Genomic DNA, 20372 nt, shown 5'->3' with positions numbered 1-20372 from the left:
GATTTAGTGTGTGCATTATGTGTAACAATAAATATACTATAAGGGCACGTTCCCTCTTGGCGTGTACGCAGAATATTTCACGCTGTGCAAAATCTGTAGCAGCAGCGGGAGATACGCTGCTTATCCCTCACTCACCATACACACAAGGCTTTCTTGCGGCAGCCCTATGTTTGAAGTGAGTTTTGGAGGTGGAGCCCCGCCTCCAAAACTCACTGCGCACATAGGGCTGCCGCCAGAAAGCCTTGTGTGTATGGTGAGCGAGGGATACGCAGCATATTTCCCGCTGCTTCAGCAGACTTTGCGCAGCATCAAATACGCTACATATATGCCAAGTGGGAACGTGACCTTAAGAATACATCTGGGGCGGCTTGGTCTTCATCCGTTCTGTTCTTCTTTCTTCGTCCTCCTTCGCTTGGTGTTCTCTTCCCCGGCACAAGGCTGCAGATCGGTGATACAGATGGAGCAGGCGGGAGGGATCCACCATGGGCCTCTCGGGATGTATTCTCCAGGATCCCTCCGGTACCAGCGTATGGCCCAGCCGTGATGTTCCTTCCGCTCTCTCTTCCATGCCCAGTACTCGGGGTCTTGTGCCATGATCTAGAATTAATCACAATATAAATTGTTATAATAAACACAGACTTTCATTCCTAGTGTATAGTTTTTATGTCACTGACCCGATCACAGGTGTCTCTGGTTACCCAAGCGTGGAATCTCATCCGGAGGAGCAGCAGGTTCCGCAGGTGTAGCATCCAGGTCTTCATCGCCGTCCACATCGGTCCGAGGGCCCAGGGGTAGATCTCGCGTCGAAACATCTCATCCTCTTCAAACTGGTTGGCAAGAAACCTAAAAGGAGAAAAAATAAATAAATAAAAATTATACAACATTTCACAAGAGGAAGAGGAGAAGAACCATTGGTAGTAATATTACAATATAGAGTGCCCAGTATATATATATATATATAGATATATATATGTATTTATATTAATGTTTGTATATATATATATATATATATATATATATATATATATTTATGTATTTATATAGATGTGTTTATATGCAATAACATTAAGATAAACTCACAGCGCTGGAAAGAAGTAGGTGTTATATTCCTCCGTACGCAGGTTGGCTCTTCGGAAGTAGATGAGGACCATGGCCAGGAGATACTAGAGGGATGAGAAGAGTTAGAGGCTGGTAATACATTTCTTATCTAAATACATTCTATTATACAGTACCTGTATGTCTCCAGTATATCCCTGTATTTACTTCTATCCGTACAACATCTATTCTTTCCCTTTATATACTACCTTGTCCGCGATCTTATAGCAGCTGTCCCTGCCTAGAAATAGCTGGATGTGTCCTTCGTCTACAAAAATAACAGAAATATCATTATTTTTATCTATTCAATCAATATCTTCTATACTATCTATAACAATTCTACATATAATATACATATACATGTGTGTATAAAGTCACTGACACATTATACACTATATGCCATACTATACATTGTACAGAAGCACCAGAGCAGGAGAGAGAAGGTTCTGTAGAGGGAACATTATCTTTCCTGAAGGGCTATGATAATACTGATCTTTATTTACGATGTATATGTCTGTTTCATAGGGCCAAGATTGGGGGTTGGCTGAGTAGGCACCTGCCTAGGGAACCACCATCTTCCTAGCCTGGCAGGGTGGCAGAACTGCTGGAGATCTCGAGAATTATGGGTCTAGGGCACTTTCCCTGGTTGCAGGTTGGGAGAGGTGCAGGACCTCTTCCCACTGTCTCCGGCTCAGACACACACAGGGTAACATCACTCTGTGTGCACCAAGGGACGTCCATGTTGGTATGGCAGTAAAGAGAACGTAAATAGTGATGTCACGAACATAAAATTTTCGGTTCGCGAACTTCCGCAAATGTTCTAGTACCGGCGAACCGCCATTGACTTCAATGGGCAGGCGAATTTTAAAACCCACAGGGACTCTTTCTGGCCACAATAGTGATTTAAAAGTTATTTCAAGGAGACTAACACCTGGACTGTGGCGTGCCGGAGTGGGATCCATGGCTAAACTCCCATGGAAAATTACATAGTTGATGCAGAGTCTGGTTTTAATCCATAAAGGGCATAAATCACCTATTATTCCTAAATGGTTTGGAATAACGTGCTTTTAGGCAGCACATAGAGCCCCCCTTTAGTCATCACATAGTTAGATTCCCCCATATTAGGCAGCACATAGTTAGATTCCCCCCTTCAGGCATCACATAGTTAGATTCCCCCATGTTAGTCAGCACATAGTTAGAGCTCCCCTTTAGGCAGCACATAGTGGGATTTGAACCCAAGGCCCCAGCACTGCAAGGCAGCAGTGCTAACCTCTGAGCCACCATGCTACCCTTAGCATACATCTAATATCCACGGTTGCTAAAATGGACAGAGATGTCAGCAGAGAGTATCAGAAAAATTAGGCATGTACACATGCCTGAAAAATGTGGTATTGTTGCAGCTTCTGTAGCAGCGGCCATAAAAATTGCAGCACCATAACAAGTGCAGCAGCAGAGGCCAGAAAAATTAGGCATGTACACCTGGCTGGAAAGTTTGGTATTGTCGCAGCCGCTGTGCCCTAAAACATTGCGGCTTCAACCCTAGTTGGTGGCGGATAAGTCACGCAAGTCATCCGGCATTCAGAGTTCAAATACAGCAGCGTGTGGACCATTTTTAGCCCAAGGCAGCTCATCTGATCAGGCCTTGTTCAGTCAAGTGTCAGGCCCAGTGTCAGTCCCTTCGGGATCCATCCCTCATTCATCTTAAGAAAGGTGAGGTAATCCAGACTTTTTCACCAAGGCGACTCCTCTTCTCAGTGACAATACCTCCTGCTGCACTGAAGGTCCTTTCTGACAGGACACTTGAAGCGGGACAGGCCAGAAGTTTGAGCGCAAATTGGGATAGCTCAGGCCACAGGTCAAGCCGGCACACCCAGTAGTCAAGGGGTTCATCGCTCCTCAGAGTGTCGATATCTGCGGTTAAGGCCAGGTAGTCTGCTACCTGTCGGTCAAGTCATTCTCTGATGGTGGACCCCGAAGGGCTGTGGCGATGCGTAGAACTTAAAAAGCTCCGCATGTCCTCCATCATCAGCATGTCTGTAGAGCATCCTGTCCTTGCCAGCGTGTTCGTGGGAGGAGGAGGGGGATTACTTTCACCTCTTCCCCTGTTAGATCCCTGTTGTGCTGTGACATGACCCTTATACGCTGTGTACAGCATACTTCTTAATTTATTTTGGACCTGCTGAATCCTTTCTGCCTTGCAGTAATATGTCAGGCACTTTATGTTTATACCGAGGGTCTAGTAGCGTGGAGGACACCCAGTACAGGTCTCCTTCATCCTTTTTATACGAGGGTCCCTCAACAGGCACGACAGCATGAAAGACCCCATTTGCACGGACGGATGCCGAGCTACTCATGTCCCGTTCCTCGTCCTTAGTGATGTCAGGGAAGGTATAATCTTCTTCCCCCCAGCCACGTACAACACCACGGGAACCAGATAGGTGACAAGGAGCACCCTGGGATGCCTGCTGTGGTTGGTCTTCCTCCTCCTCTTCAAAGCCACATTCCTCCTCTGACTCCTCTTCCTCACAATCCTCTTCCAGCGTTGCCACAGGTCCAGCAAGCGATGCTGATAAGGCTGTTTCTGGTGGTGATGGTGTCCACAACTCTTCCTCTTCACGCTCATCTACTGCCTAATACAGCACTATTCGCAGGGCACTACATGAGCCTACAGGCATTGCGCATGAGCCTCCAGTAACGTGGCAAAAAAATTCCCAGCTCCGCAAATTATGTCCTAGCACCCCGGTCATACAAATATTCGTTGACGGCTTTCTCTTGTTGGAGCAGGCGGTCGAACATTAGGAGTGTTGAATTCCAACGTGTTGGGCTGTCCCAAATCAAGCGCCTCACTGGCATGTTGTTTCGCCGCTGGATATCTGACAAGTGCGCCATGGCCGTGTAGGAACGCCTGAAATGGCCACACACCTTCCTGGACTGCTTCAGGTCATCCTGTAAGCCTGGGTACTTGAGCACAAAGCGTTGTACAATCAGATTACACACATGTGCCATGCACAGCACATGTGTCAACTTGCCCAACCTCAATGCCGCCAACAAATTTGTTCCGTTGTCACAAACCACCTTGCCAATCTCCAGTTGGTGCGGAGTCAGCCACTGGTCCACCTGTGCGTTCAGGGCCGACAGGAGCGCTGGAGCGGTGTGACTCTCCGCTTTGAGGCAAATCAACCCCAGTGGAAGAGGAACTCGGCCGAGGATGTTATGGAAGAGGATGAAGTAGAGGAGGTGCTTGGCAGCCGTCACCAGGTTTACCTAATGCGCAGTGTAGGTGATATACCTGCCCTGACCATGCTTTGCAGACCAGGTATCAGTGGTCAGATAGGCCTTTGCCCCTACACTGTGTGCCAGACATGTCATAATTTCCTTTTGCACAATGGAGTAAAGGTTGGGGATTGCCTTTTGTGCAAAAAAATTTCGGCCGGGTACCTTCCACTGCGGTGTCCCAATGGCTACAAATTTTTTAAAGGCCTCAGACTCCACCAGCTTGTATAGTAAAAGCTGGTGAGCTAGCAGTTCCAACAAGCCACCTGTCAGACGCCGGGCTAGGGGGTGACTTTGAGATATTGTCTTCTTGCGCTCAAACATCTCCCTGACAGACACCTTACTGTGGGCAGATGAGCAGGAACTGCTCAAGGCGAGAGACGGAGAGGCAGATGGTTGAGCGGGGGCAAGGAGGGCAGTAGTGGTTGACCTGGCTGAAGATGCTGGACAAGGAGGAGGATGGCGGCTTTGACTTTGTGTGCTGCTTGTACTGACATGTTGATCCCATAGGTGTTTGTGATGTGACATCATGTGCCTTCGCAAAGCAGTTGGGCCTAGGTGGGTGTTGGACTTCCCACGACTCAGTTTCTTCTGGCACAGGTTGCAAATGGCCTCGCTGTTGTCAGAGGCAGACACACCAAAAAAATGCCACACTGCTGAGCTCTGCAATTACGCCATTCTGGTGTTGGCAACAGCATGCGTTGATTGGCGTCCCGTCTGGCTGACCCCGGAAGCCGATGCATGCTGTCTGACTGTGCCACTAGCTCATTGCGACGACCTCCCACCGCTTCCAACTCGTCTCCTCCTCCTCTCTGTCTCCCCATCTGAACTTTCCCCCTCTTCTTCTCTTAGCGGGCACCCACGTGGCATCCACGGACACATCGTCATCATCAACACCTTCACCGCTATCTGACACCTCAAGAAAGGAAGCAGCAGCGGTACAACATCATCATCACACCGTACGTCCATGTGTGTAATGCTGCCTGACTGAGACATATCCCTGTTAACTACATCCTCTGGCAATAATGGTTGCGCATCACTCATGTCTTCAAACTCATGTGTAAATAACTCCTCTGACGGATCAAGTAAAGCTGCTGTGGTGCTAGTGCTGGTGGTGGTGGCAGGCAGGCAAGTGGTAGCATGAGAGGTGCCCAAAGCTAAGCTAGAGGAGGAGAAGGATGGTGCGTTAAGGTTCCGAGCGGAAGCTGTAGTAGATTGGGTGTCTTGTGATAGCCAGTCAACTAAGTCCTCAGAACTTTGGGGGTTCAGGGTACGTGGCCTCTGAACACTGGCAATTCTAGGGCCAAAGGGAATCCCAGCATCACGATGGCCCCTGCGGGGTGGCCTTCCTCTACCTGTAATTTTTTTGGTTAATTTGCACAACTGTCACACCTAATGTGATTTGCACTAGGGTGACACAATTTGCCCTGCAGGCAAAAAAAACTGGCAACTGTGACGTGAACTGACAGTGACGACTGATTTTATTTAACAGCCAAAAAAGGATATTTTTTTTATTTGCACAACTGTCACACCTAATGTGATTTGCACTAGGGTGACACAATTTGGCCTGCAGGCAAAAAAAAATGGCAACTGTGACGTGAACTGACAGTGACGACTGATTTTATTTAACAGCCAAAAAAGGATTTTTTTTTTATTTGCACAACTGTCAGACCAAATGTGATTTGCACTAGTGTGACAATGAGCAAAAAAGCTTGCCAGCAGAGTTCCCATTTTAAGCAGTGATCCTCAATCAGGGTGCCTCCAGCTGTTGCAAAACACACGGACTGATATATTTCAGCCATTTGAATACTGTAGTAGTTAGTTGCTTTAAAGAAAAAAAGCTTGCCACCGGAGTTCCCCTTTTATGCAGTGGTCCCCAACCAGGGTGCCTCCAGCTGTTGCAAGACACACGGACTGATATCTTTCAGCCCTTTGAATACTGTAGTAGTTAGTTGCTTGAAGGAACTTAAGTTTCATTCTGGAGTACCCCTTTTAACCAGCGGTTCCCTCCCAACCAGGATTGATATCTTTCAGCCCTGAAAAGGGCTTTTTTTGGTGCTGTCCTTAAAGCAGATGTTACACTAGTGCTTTAGTAGTAAACTGGACCCTGAATACACCACCTAGCAGCAACCTAGCTATCGCTTTCCCTATACAGCAGGAGCAGCTTCTCTGACCCTCCACTTTCTAAGCCTGCAGCCTGCTGAATGAGGCTAAAATGGCGTCCGTGCAAGAGGTAGGAGGGTCTGGAAGGGAGGGACTGCTGCTGATTGGCTGTAATGTGTCTGCTGACTCTGACTCACAGGGTCAAAGTTTACTGCAATGTTAAAGTATAGGGGGCGGATCGAACTTCACATATGTTCGCCCAGCGATGCGAAAGCGAACATGCTAAATTCGCCGGGAACTGTTCGCGACATCTCTAAACGTAAATATGTATTTTTTTATTATTATTTAATTATATATGTATTTAATTTATTAAAAATTTTGGGTGACAGGGACATGTCTACAATTGGGGCAACTATCTACCTCCTTGAGGGCACCTGTCTATACTGTGGGAAAAATGCCTACGTTTGGGGAAACCTATCTACACTGGGATCAACTACCTGCCTCCTGGAGAGCACCTGTCTACACTGGGAACAGCTATCTTCCCCTGGGGGGGGGGGGATCTATCTACACTGGAGACAACTACCTGCCTCCTGGAGGGCAGCTATCTACACTGGGAACAGCTATCTACCTCTGGGGGGGAATCTATCTACACTGGAGACAACTACCTGCCTCCTGGAGGGAAGCTGTCTACACTGGGAACAGCTATCTACCTCTGGGGGGGAATTTATCTACACTGGAGGCAACTACCTGCCTCCTGGAGGGCACCTGTCTACACTGGGAACAGTTATCTACCTCTGGGGGGGAATCTATCTACACTGGAGGCAACTTCCTACCTCCTGGAGGGCACTTGTCTACACTGTGGGGCAACTGTGTACAAATTTTTACCGCGGATATCAGCACTTTGCGATTTTGCGAATATTTAGAATATAGTGATATATTCGTAATGTCAAATATTCGTGTTTTTATGCAAATTTATGTGAATATTTATGCAAATATTTATGCGAATATTGGCACAATGGAGATATAATTGCGCATGCGCACTATGCGAATTTCATTACGAATTTTCACATGAAAAAAAAAAAAAAGAATGAACATAGTGAAATATCGCAAATTCGAATATGTCCCCTGCCAATCATTACTACTGTCTACCTCTGGCGGAAACCTATCTACACTGGAAACTACTATCTACCTCCTGGAGGGCACCTGTCTACACTGGGAACCGCTATCTACCCCTTGGCAGAATCTATCTACACTGGGGGCAACTATCTATCTCCTGGGGGGGGCACCTTTAAGGGGATAAGAACACTTTATTTTATCATGTGATAAAATATTATACTTTTTGTCATTGAAAGAAAAATGTATTGTTACCCAGGAGTCTGTAAAAAGCGGCCCGTTCCTCCGGCTGTAGGATGGCATCATCAGTGGTTTCCCTCCGGTTGTTGTCCGTTTGCTCCCTCTTCTTCTTGGTCTCGCCGTCCGTCTCCTCCTCCTTTGGCTGGTCCTCCGTCTTCTCCGGCTCCTCCTGGGTGGCAGATGCTGAACTGTGATAGAAGAGATAACATCTATAGTATTGGGCCTCATGCACCCGACCAAATAATGGGCTATCCTGGTTATAAGGAGCCATAATATGACACCAGGGAAGTCTATGAGACCATATGGTACAACATTATATTCTCGTTAAATCAAGCCACGCCCCCTTGATTCATGTCTATGGGAGGGGGCGTGGCAGAATGTCAGGTGTCTGCACAGATCAGTGGAGTACCCCTTTAAGGGTCCCTAGTCTTGCCCACCATATTTTCAGTGCTATCATAAGGCAATGGGGGTCTCCCGTGCAGGGATCAGTATGATAGTCGGGCTCCTGCTGGAGCTACTAGGAGCGGAGGAACCTCTTCTAGAAGATTAAACCTTCATATGCTTCAGTAAAATCATGACAGCTGCATGTGAGGAGTTTCCACACTGATCGCTGTCAGTCCCTTTGTAGGGCTCTTAAAAATAAAATGTAAATAAAAAAAAGCATCAACTTTTTCTGAAAACAACATAAAAAATGTAAAAAACATATTGAGTTTCGCCACATCCATAATGACCCAAATAATAAAATAATTGAATTATTCATGCTGCACGTTGAACGCTGTAAAAAAAAAATGTAAAAAATCAAAAAGAAAAAACGCCACATCCCCTCCATGCAGCAGCACCCCGTGTTCTGAACAAATGCCAAGTTCTGGCGGCAGTGGTCGTGATGTCACGCTATTCCCCCTAGTGACATCACGCCCCCACCCCCCCCCTATGGACAGGCCCGTCGCTACCGGACCGGCAAACCAAGCAATTGCTTGGGGCCCCAAGCTGGCTGGGGGGCCCCGAGCAGAGCCGGTGCTTGCCCGTCCTGTAGCGACGGGGCACTTCGGGGGGCCCGCACATTTCAATTAAATTACCTTTGTAGGGCGCGGGCCCCTTAAGAAACAAACAGGCACGCAACTCTACGCCAATCACCTGACCTGTCCCTGCCTACGTCCCCACGCGAACCTCCAGCAACCTCCGTGCAGTGACAGGAGCAGCAGCAGACTCATGCCGCTGCAACGATCCGCGGCAGGGTAAGTAAACTAGTACGGGGGGAAGGGAATTGTATGGTAGTTAGGGGACTGCAATGGTGATGAGAGGTGTGTGTGTGTGTGTGTGTGTGTGTGTGTGTGGTGGAGGGTGGGTGTTATGGGGGGTCATGAGAGATGCAGGGGGGTGTTATGGGGGTCATGAGAGATGCAGGGGGTGTTATGGGGGTCATGAGAGATGCAGGGGGGTGTTATGGGGTGATGAGAGATGCAGGGAGGTGTTATGGGGGTGATGAGAGATGCAGGGGGGGTGTTATGGGGGTTATGAGAGATGCAGGGGTGTTATGGGGGTGATGAGAGGTGCAGGGGCGTTATGGGGGTGATGAGAGGTGCAGGGGGGGTGTTATGGGGGTGATGAGAGATGCAGGGGTGTTATGGGGGTGATGAGAGGTGCAGGGGGGGGTGTTATGGGGGTGATGAGATGTGCCCCCCCTGCACCACTCCTCATCACTCCCCCATAACCCCCCCTGGTTATAATAGTGATGAGGAGAGGTGGGGAGGGGGGAGTTATAGTAATGATGAGGAGAGGTTTGGCGGGGGGTTATGGGGGTGATGAGGACACAGTGAATAAGAGGGGGTGTATATGTATATATGATGTGTATGCATGTGTGGCAGTATTGTATTCAGTGGATACAGTGTGGAGCAGCATTATATTCAGGGTACAGTGTGTGGCAGCATTATATTCAGGGTACAGTGTGTGGCAGAATTATATTTAGTGGGTACAGTGTGTGGCAGTATTATATTCATGGTACAGTGTGGGTCAGTATTATATTTAGTGGGTACAGTGTATAGCAGTATTTTATTCAGTGTACAGTGTATAGCAGTATTATATTCAGGGTACAGTGTGGGGCAGTATTTTATTTAGGGTACAGTGTGGGGCAGTATTTTATTTAGGGTACAGTGTGGGGCAGTATTATATTTAGTGGGTACAGCGAATAGCAGGATTATATTTAGTGGGTACAGTGTATGGCAGTATTATATTCAGGGTAAAGTGTGGGGCAGTATTTTATTTAGGGTACAGTGTATAGCAGTATTTTATTCAGGGTACAGTGTATAGTAGTATTATATTCCAGGTACAGTGTGGGGCAGTATTTTATTTAGGGTACAGTGTGGGGCCGTATTATATTTAGTGGGTACAGTGAATAGCAGGATTATATTTAGTGGGTACAGTGTATGGCAGTATTATATTTAGTGGGTACAGTGTGTGGTAGTATTATATTTAGTGGGTACTGTGTATAGCAGTATTATATTTAGGGTACAGTGTGGGGCAGTATTTTATTTAGGTTACACTTTCTGGCAAGGTTATAATGATTTCTGTCTTCATGCAGAGGATGAGGATCTGCTGACAAAGTGAGGAGCCAATGATGTCTGGATATCAGACTCTGCAGAGAAGATGGAGCTGGAGGAAGACCTTGTCTCTGGACCAGATGAAGAAGAAAAGATAACAGAGAAGATATCACTCAAGTCAGAAGACGTCACTCAGGTCACTGATATCATTGTGTATTCTCCTGACTATCCCATCAGCGCTGTAGTCACTTGTAAGTTCTGCAGTGATGATGGGTAAAACTGTGTCCAATCTGTGTCTCTCCAGCTGTTACAAAACTACAACTCCCATTGACAGAGGCTTTTCAGACATGATGGGAGTTTTAGCTTTCCAACAGCTGGAGAACCACTTTAACTAAGGTGATCTGTGGGGGTCTCAGCAGTCAAACCCCCACCCAAAAAAATGGCCCCGGGGGGGGGGGGGGGTCTGGACAGGGGGTCTGAACAGGGGGTAACACTGCCTACCTAATGTGGGGGGAACTCTGCTGCACCTAATGTGGGGGGAACACTGCTGCACCTAATGTGGGGGGAACACTGCTGCACCTAATGTGCGCCGTATCGACCTTCGCTCATGTTGCGCTCCCAGAATTCAAGGGCCGGCGTTACTATGTCCTGACGCCGGCCCTAGAGCGTGACGTGCGTGAACATCAAGGGGGGGGGCCTCCATGTCCATTTTGATTGGGGCCCCCAAATTCTTTCAAACGGCCCTGCCTATGGATGTCTATGGAAAGGGGTGTGACGACTCCCATAGACATCCATGGGGGGGGGGGGGGGGCGTGACGTCACTAGGGGGAATAGCGTGACATCACGACCACTGCCGCCAGAACTTGGCATTTGTTGAGAACACGGGGTGCTGCGCGGAGGTCACGGGTGTCCCAATGATAGGGGATAGGGTGCCCATAGCAACCAATCAGCTTGCTTCTTTCATTTTTAACAAGGCCTCTGCAAAGTGAAAGAAGTGATCTGATTGGTTGCTATGGGTAACTGGGCAACTTTTCCTTAGGACAGGTTTTGATAAATCTCCCCCAAAATGCCTAGCGGTGGAGTACCCCTTTAAGTATTTCCAATGGTAACAAAATTGCACGGTTAATGGCGTAAATGTAAAAAAATAGCAGAATTGCAGATTTTTGGTCACTTCATGTACCAGAAAAAAATGTATAAAAAGCGATCTAAAAGGCCTAAAAATAGTGGCATTATCACATATAACACTGGGTGTCAGAAATCACATTTACCATTGAAGAGGCAGTTATCATATTTATTAAAGAGATTTTCCAGTGGTTTTCTGGGACATTTACATTTATGGTCTTTCCACTGCTGTCAAATCTTAGTTCCATTAAATTGAATGGGGGCTGTGCTGCAGTGTCCTGGCACCAGCATTTCACAATGACCCGAAATCTCTTCTCCATCTCCCGTCATTGGAGGAGATTTATCCAAACCTGTGTAGAGGAAGAGTGGTGCAGTTGCCCATAGCAACCAATCAGATTGATTCTTTCATTTCTAAAAAAGAAGCAATCTGATAGGTTGCTATAGGCAACTGCACCACTTTTCCTCTGCCCAGGTTTGGATAAATCTCCATTGTTTATATGTGAAAACCATCATGGGGGGAGATTTATCAAAACCTGTCCTGAGGAAAAGTTGCTGTGTTGCCCATAGCAACCAATCAGATCGATTCTTTCATTTTTGAAAAGGCCTTTGCAAAATGAAAGAAGCAATCTGATTGGTTGCTATGGGCAACTCAGCAGCTTTTTGTCTGGACAGGTTTTGATAAATCTCCCCCCATGGCTGTGCCAAACAGCTGTAGGGCAGGGGTGAGGTGCCTGGTGTTGGTCCACCACCAACAACACATTAATAGCCAGTCCTGAGGATGGACCATAAATGGAAAAGTCCCAGAAAACTTCTTAATCTAAATTCCTCTGGTGGTATGATACATATAGCTGCCCGACTATAATAACATTGGGGGCAGTTATCACATATAACATTAGGGGCAGTTATCACATATAACATTAGGGGCAGTTATCACATATAACATTAGGGGGGCAGTTATCATATATAACATTAGTGGCAGTTATCACATATAACATTAGGGGGGCAGTTATCACATATAACATTAGGGGGGCAGTTATCACATATAACATTAGGGGGCAGTTATCACATATAACATTAGGGGGGGCAGTTATCACATATAACATTAGGGGGGCAGTTATCACATATAACATTAGGGGGGCAGTTATCACATATAACATTAGGGGGGCAGTTATCACATATAACATTAGGGGGGCAGTTATCACATATAACATTAGGGGCAGTTATCACATATAACATTAGGGGGCAGTTATCACATATAACATTAGGGGGGCAGGTATCACATATAACATTAGGGGGGCAGTTATCACATATAACATTAGAGGGCAGTTATCACATATAACATTAGGGGGGCAGTTATCACATATAACATTAGGGGGGCAGTTATCACATATAACATTAGGGGGGCAGTTATCACATATAACATTGGGGACAGTTATCACATATAACATTAGTGGGGCAGTTATCACATATAACAGAGGGCAGTTATCACATATAACATTAGGGGGGCAGTTATCACATATAACATTAGGGGGGCAGGTATCACATATAACATTAGGGGGGCAGTTATCACATATAACATTAGAGGGCAGTTATCACATATAACATTAGGGGGGCAGTTATCACATATAACATTAGGGGGGCAGTTGTCACATATAACATTAGGGGGGCAGTTATCACATATAACATTAGGGGGGCAGTTATCACATATAACATTAGGGGGGCAGTTATCACATATAACATTAGGGGCAGTTATCACATATAACATTAGGGGGGCAGTTATCACACGTAACATTAGGGGGGCAGTTATAACATATAACATTAGTGGGGCAGTTATCACACATAACATTAGGGGGGCAGTTATCACATATAACACTAGGGGCAGTTGTCACATATAATATTAGAGGGGCAGTTATCACATATAACATTAGGGGGGCAGTTATCACATATAACATTAGGGGGGCAGTCATCACATATAACATTAGGGGGGCAGTTATCACATATAATATTAGGGGGGCAGTTATCACATATAACATTAGGGGGGCAGTTATCACATATAACATTAGGGGGGCAGTCATCACATATAACATTAGGGGGGCAGTTATCACATATAATATTAGGGGGGCAGTTATCACATATAACATTAGGGGGGCAGTTATCACACATAACATTAGGGGGGCAGTTATCACATATAACATTAGGGGGCAATTATCACGTATAACATTAGGGGCATTTATCACATATAACATTAGGGGGGCAGTTATCACATACAAAATTAGGGGGGCAGTTATCTCATATAACATCAGGGGGGCAGTTATTACATATAACATTAGGGGGGCAGTTATCACGTATAACATTAGGGGGCAGTTATCACATATAACATTAGGTGGGCATTTATCACATATAACATTAGGGGGGCTGTTATCACTTACAAAATTAGGGGGGCAGTTATCACATATAACATTAGGGGGGCAGTTATCACATATAACATTAGGGGGGCAGTTATCACATATAACATTAGGGGGCAGTCATCACATATAACATTAGGGGGGCAGTCATCACATATAACATTAGGGGGGCAGTTGTCACATATAATATTAGAGGGGCAGTTATCACATATAACATTAGGGGGGCAGTTATCGCATATAACATTAGGGGGGCAGTCATCACATATAACATTAGGGGGGCAGTTATCACATATAATATTAGGGGGGGCAGTTATCACATATAACATTAGGGGGGCAGTTATCACACATAACATTAGGGGGGCAGTTATCACATATAACATTAGGGGGCAATTATCACGTATAACATTGGGGGCATTTATCACATATAACATTAGGGGGGCAGTTATCACATACAAAATTAGGGGGGGCAGTTATCTCATATAACATCAGGGGGGCAGTTATCACATATAACATTAGGGGGGCAGTTATCACGTATAACATTAGGGGGCAGTTATCACATATAACATTAGGTGGGCATTTATCACATATAACATTAGGGGGGCAGTTATCACGTACAAAATTAGGGGGGCAGTTATCACATATAACATTAGGGGGGCAGTTATCACATATAACATTAGGGGGGCAGTTATCATATATAACATTAGGGGGGCAGTTATCACATATAACATTAGGGGGGCAGTTATCACATATAACATTAGGGGCAGTTTAAAGGCCTCTGAAAAAGGGGGGAAGCTGATTGGTTGCTATGGCAACTGGTCAGCATTTTCTCAACTTTTTTGATAAATCTTCCCCAGGTGGATGGCAGAAAAACAACTCTTAGTTTTTGAAGACTGTCTGTAAATGTACCCCTATAAAATGGTGTAGTGATGTGTCCTACTTACCACTCCTCCTCATACAGGGCTGTCAGTTCTCTCTTCCTCTTCCTCATGGTGTCGCCTCTTCTTTTCTTCTCTTCCTCGCCGCCTCCTCCTCCTCCTCCTCGCCTCTCCTCCTCGCCCTCTCCTTCTCCTCGCCTCTCCTCCTCTCCTCCGCCTCCTCCTCGCCTCTCCTCCGCCGCCTCCTCCTCTCCTCCGCCTCCTCCTCTCTCCTCTCCTCTGCCGCCTCTCCTCCTCTCCTCCGCCGCCTCTCCTCCTCTCCTCCGCCTCCTCCTCTCCTCCGCCTCCTACTCGCCTCCTCCTCCTACTCGCCTCTCTCCTCTCCTCAAAATCTGTAGAAATGGATGGGGGTCGCTGTCCAAAAAAGTCACTTCTCGCAGAGAAATAAGGAGCCGGTCTCAACTCTAGAAGAGCAATCGCAGACTGGCACCAACTGTCATTTTCTGTTGTTGTTTATTTGTAAAACCCAGCGATCCTATTGGTCGATGGGTCTGGCTATTGGATAGTGCAGTACAATATGTTACATGGGCCTGCGCTATGATTGCATCGTCCCAATGAACTGACTGCTGAAAAAACAGCAACATTGGAAGCCAAAGTTAAAAAATACATAAAAACCTCAACATAAAAATCATGATAAAAATGTGATTTGTGATATGTTATCCTGAGCATTCAATGTATCTGTTATAAAGGACACGAGATGAATGAGATTCATTATTTCATAGTAAATAAACTAGAAGTAGCATTTCTTACTTGGGATGGGAAAATCTATATAGTTTTACACATTCCCGCTATAGGTCATATGGGGATGTCCTGGGAAGGAGTAACCAGCATTGGAGCGAGATTGTGATGACATCCCACTCCATACCATGGGGGGAATCTTCAGCCTTGGGCCAGATAATATCCCTATTACGCCTATGAACCCTTTAGATCCCGAAATCAAAGTTGATCGTGGGACCTAAAGCCGTTCACAGCATTGAACTTTGTTAGCGATCCAGTGATTGCATGTTATAGTCCTCTATGGGAACAAACAAAAAAGTGTAAAAATGAATAATAAAAATTAAAAATAATTATAAATGTGAATAAGCCCTTCCCCTAATAAAAGTGTGAATCACACTGCCCCCCAACCCCCCACACACACACACACTTTTTTTTAAATAAGATAATGTAAATGTGGTGCTGGGAGCGTAATGGTGTCTAGGGTGTTGCAGTAATAGTGTTGGGTCTGGTGGTATTAACAATTGAGTGTCGTGACGCCAGGCTGTAGTTTCCTCAATAGTAATGTTCCTACTGCAAACCGTCCCACAAACGGCAGGGAAAAAAAACGGAATGTCCACAGCAGATTTTATGAAGTAAACTGATGAAACTTCGAAGATTTTATGCAACAGTATTGAACATAACAGTCTTTTCAAGAGTGAACGGGGATACAGGTTCCTCACAGGTTTGATGGGACTTGGAAGCAATGATCTTTTGATGCTGATGGACTTGGAAGCAATGATCTTTTGATGCTGATGGGACTTGGAAGCAATGATCTTTTGATGCTGATGGGACTTGGAAGCAATGATCTTTTGATGCTAGCCACTGTGCTACTATTTTAGAATATTTGAGCTGATAGTAGTCACACAGAATTCAGTAGTTTGAGCCTTGGTAACGCACGTTTTGTGGCTGCGGGATGTTAGCCTTCAGGCCTAGCTTGAATTGATGCTGATGCTGAGATGTTGTGCTTGCTTGATAATCCGGAACTAAGAGAGTGAATTTAGTGGCTGCAGCCCCTTATATATTAACCCCTTAAGGACCGGGAGTTTTTCGTTTTTTGCTCTTTCGTTTTTTCCTCCTTACCTTTAAAAAATCATAACTCTTTAAATTTTGCACCTAAAATCTGTTTTAGGGCTTATTTTTTACGCCACCAATTCTACTTTGTAATGATATCAGTCATTTTACCCCAAAAATCTACGGCGAAACGGGAAAAAAAATCATTGTGTGACAAAATTGAAAACATACAGCCATTTGTAACTTTTGGGGCTTCCGTTTCTACGCAGTCCATTTTTCGGTAAAAATGACACCTTATCTTTATCTCTAGGTCCATATGGTTAAAATGATACCCTACTTGTATAGGTTTGATTTTGTATTACTTCAGAAAAAAATCACAACTACATGCAGGAAAATTTAAATTGTCATCTTCTGACCCCTATAACTTTTTTATTTTTCCGTGTTCAGGGCGTTTTTGTCGGTACCATATTTGCATTGATCTGACTTTTTGATCGCTTTTTATTCATCTTTTCATGATATCAAAAGTGACCAAAAATACGCTATTTTGGACTTTGGAATTTTTTGCGCGTACGCCATTGACCATGCGGTTCAATTAGCGGTATATTTTTTTTATTCAGACATTTACGTACGTGGCGATACCACATATGTTTATTTTTGTTTTTATTTACACAGTTATTTTTTATTATTGAAAATGCCGGGTGATTCAAACTTTTATTAGGGGAAGGGATAATTCAAAGGGTTAATGATTTTTTTTTACACTTTTCTTTTGCAATATTATAGGCCCCATAGCTCCTATAGGGGGCTATAACTTTGCATTTACTGATCTTTAACAGTGTTCAATGCATCTCCATAGGGATGCATTGATCAGGGTTTTCGGCGATTGATTGCTCAAGCCTGGATCTCAGGCTTGAAGCATTCAATCGGCGATCGGACTTCAGGAAGCAAGGTAAGAGACCTTCCTCCTGTAGTACAGCTGTTCGTGATGCCGCGATTTCACCGCGGCGATCCCGAACAGCTCCCTGAGCTAACCGACACTTTTTACTTTAACTTTTAGCCGCGTGGCTCAGTTTGAGCGCGCGGCTAAAGGGTTAATAGTTCCCAGACGAAGCGAACAGCGAAAACGCGTTCGGGGTAGATGAGGTGTTCCTACATGTATTTTATATTCTTTCTTTTATTTATTTTAATTTATTTCATCATTATTTATTTTTTAATTTTACTTTCTGCCACTTTCTCTCCTCCTACTTCATCTCTACAGTGTTTCTCCTTTATATATATAAAGTTGCAAATTTTGCTTTATATATTGCAAAGTACTCATGCTCACTGTACACATGTTGTATTTTTCTTCTGTATTAAGATACAAAATCCTTTAATAAACAGTTATACAAAAAAAGAAGATAGGTACACTGTGGTCATAAAGGGATGGACAGGGTCAGCAATAATATTAAGGTAGGCTGTCATGTTTAAAAGCTCAACTGGTACAAAGGGGACCAAAGTGTGCCAAGAAAAGGTGCCCCACACAACCCAGACCACCAACCTAAATCAATTACACAAGGCAGAATGGATCCATGCTGTCATGTTTATACCAAATTCTGACCATGCTATCTGACAACAGACAACATTCTGTCAGTCTTCCATCCTCCAATTTTGGTGAGTCTGTGAGGATTGTAGCTCAGTTTCCTGCCCTTAGCTGACAAGCTTGGCACCCAGTGTGGTCTGATCCTAAAGCCTATTTGCGTCAAGGTTGGAATTATGTGTTCAGAGATGATATTCCGCATACCGTGGTTGTAATGAGTGGTTATCTGCTGCGTTCCTGTCATCTTGAAACAGTCTGCTTATTTTTCTTCTAATATCAACAAGAAATTTTCTTCAGCTCCTCTTCTGCTGTCTTTCTCACAGTATCATTGCTAGGGGAGGTGGTGGTGGTGGGGGGGGGGGGGGGGTATTGTGGGGACTGCATCATGTGTCACCCCCAAGTGGGGTAACTCCTAGGGCTAGATTATCATTGGAGATCTTGGTGTTCCAGCTACAGGCTCCGCATCCAGAATGGGCCTCCACGCTGTCCATTACACTAATGGGAACTTGTAGGTCAATTATATTCAGGGCGCTGTACCCTCCCAGCAGGAAAGGGTACCACTTGGCTGACCCTGTCATAGAGTGTTATTTCTCTTCTTCTCTCCACATGAGACACAGGAGAACTAGAAGCAGGGGAAGGCTCTGCCCACAGTCTGTACCAGTATTAAAAACTATGTTCCGTAGCTGCTTGTCTTTATATGTGCTTGTATTTGCCTGTATATTATTAGTGACAGTATGGCTGCTGGAGTGGCATGGCATTTCTCCTGTTAAGGTTGGGTCTAAAATCCCAAAACAGGAACAGGAGGTTGGGTTGTGTTTTTTTTTGTCTAATGACCAAATGGTTACCAATGTTTGCTTTTGTGGATGAAGAATAAGGTTGGCTGACTGCAATTTGTGGTATTTCTACCATCTCAGAAGCTGGGGATGTCAATCTGCAAGTGAGTAACCTCTAGGTTTGTCACAGTATGTGTGTGTATGTATATATATATATATATATATATATATATATATATATATATATATATGTATATTTATTGTGTGTGTATGGTAGCACAATATATAGGGAATTTAAAGAGGAACAGTATATATAGACAATATAATAAGGCACAGTATATAGGGAATAGTGTTGCTCACGAATATTCGCAATGCGAATTTTATTCGCGAATATAGCACTATATATTCATAATTACGAATATTCGTTTTTTGTTTTTTTTTCACAGTACACATCACAGTGATCGCCCCTCTCTGCTTCCAGCTTGTGTGGTGTAAAGAAGGCTCTAATACTACTGTGTGAGACTGGCGTGCATATGCTAATTTTCGCTTATGCAAATTTTTTTATATGCTAATTTTCGCATATGTTAATTTTCGCATATGCGAAAATAGAACGAGAATATTACGAATATGCGAATTTAGCGAATATATGATGAATATTCGTCCATATATTCACGAATATTCGCAAATTCGAATATGGCCTATGCCGCTCAACACTAATGCAGGCACAGTATATAGGAAATTGATGGAAGAGTATATACAGAATTAATGGAGAAATGGAGGCATGGTATATAAGGAATTAATGAAGGTACAGTATATTATTAATGGAGGCACGGTATATAAGGAATTAATGAAGGTACAGTATATTATTAATGGAGGCACGGTATATATTTCATTAATTGTGACAAAGTATATATTTAACTAATGGTGGCACAGTATATAGTTTATTGATGGGGACAGAGTATACAATTTATGCGGCACAGTGTAAAATTAATTTATTTGTGGGGCACAGTGACACAATGTATTACAATGGATTTCAGGGAGCACAGGGTGTATTGAATTTCAGGAATATGGTGTATATTAAAGAATTTCTTGGATGGCACAGGACTAAAGTATGTGGCAGTATTTTCTTCAGAGGGTACTGCGTGTGTCAGTGTTATATTGAGGTGCCACAGTGTCTGGCAGGTTTATATTCAGGGGGCACAGTCCCTAGCATGGTTTTATTCAGGGAGCACGGTTTTTGGCAGGGTTACATTAATTATTGTCTTCATATAGAGGATCAGGATTTGTTGACAAAGCATGGAGCCGATAACTGGGTGTAAAACTCTGTAGAGGGAAATTGTAGCTAAAAATGTCCTGGTGATCTGTACAAGAAGGAGAAGAAAAGGAAAGACAACAGAGAAGACGTCACTAATATTATTATGTATTCTGCCTGACTG

General features: G+C 44.5%; 1 protein-coding gene across 4 annotated transcripts in view; it reads right to left on the bottom strand.

Annotated features, from left to right (window-relative positions):
* Positions 1–325: 325 nt before the first annotated feature.
* The window catches only part of LOC130369293 (speedy protein 1-B-like), a 92605-nt gene continuing 72558 nt past the window's right edge, over positions 326–20372 (bottom strand). Inside the window, exons 1-6 of one of the 4 annotated variants that reach the window (XM_056574374.1) lie at positions 14830–14939; positions 7840–8012; positions 1305–1363; positions 1081–1163; positions 675–843; positions 326–597 (exon numbers count right to left, since the gene is read on the bottom strand). In XM_056574374.1, the coding sequence (XP_056430349.1) occupies positions 376–597; positions 675–843; positions 1081–1163; positions 1305–1363; positions 7840–8012; positions 14830–14876 (753 nt within the window). In that variant the 5' untranslated portion in view covers positions 14877–14939 and the 3' untranslated portion in view covers positions 326–375. Of the gene's footprint in view, positions 598–674; positions 844–1080; positions 1164–1304; positions 1364–7839; positions 8013–8261; positions 8510–14829; positions 14946–20372 lie in introns of those variants that run through there. The other 3 variants (XM_056574375.1, XM_056574377.1, XM_056574376.1) reach the window with 3 other exon arrangements.

The sequence above is a fragment of the Hyla sarda genome, chromosome 4 (genome assembly GCF_029499605.1).
Source record: "Hyla sarda isolate aHylSar1 chromosome 4, aHylSar1.hap1, whole genome shotgun sequence".
NCBI classification, from domain to species: Eukaryota; Metazoa; Chordata; class Amphibia; order Anura; family Hylidae; genus Hyla; species Hyla sarda.
This window is presented reverse-complemented; position numbering and strand designations above follow the sequence as displayed.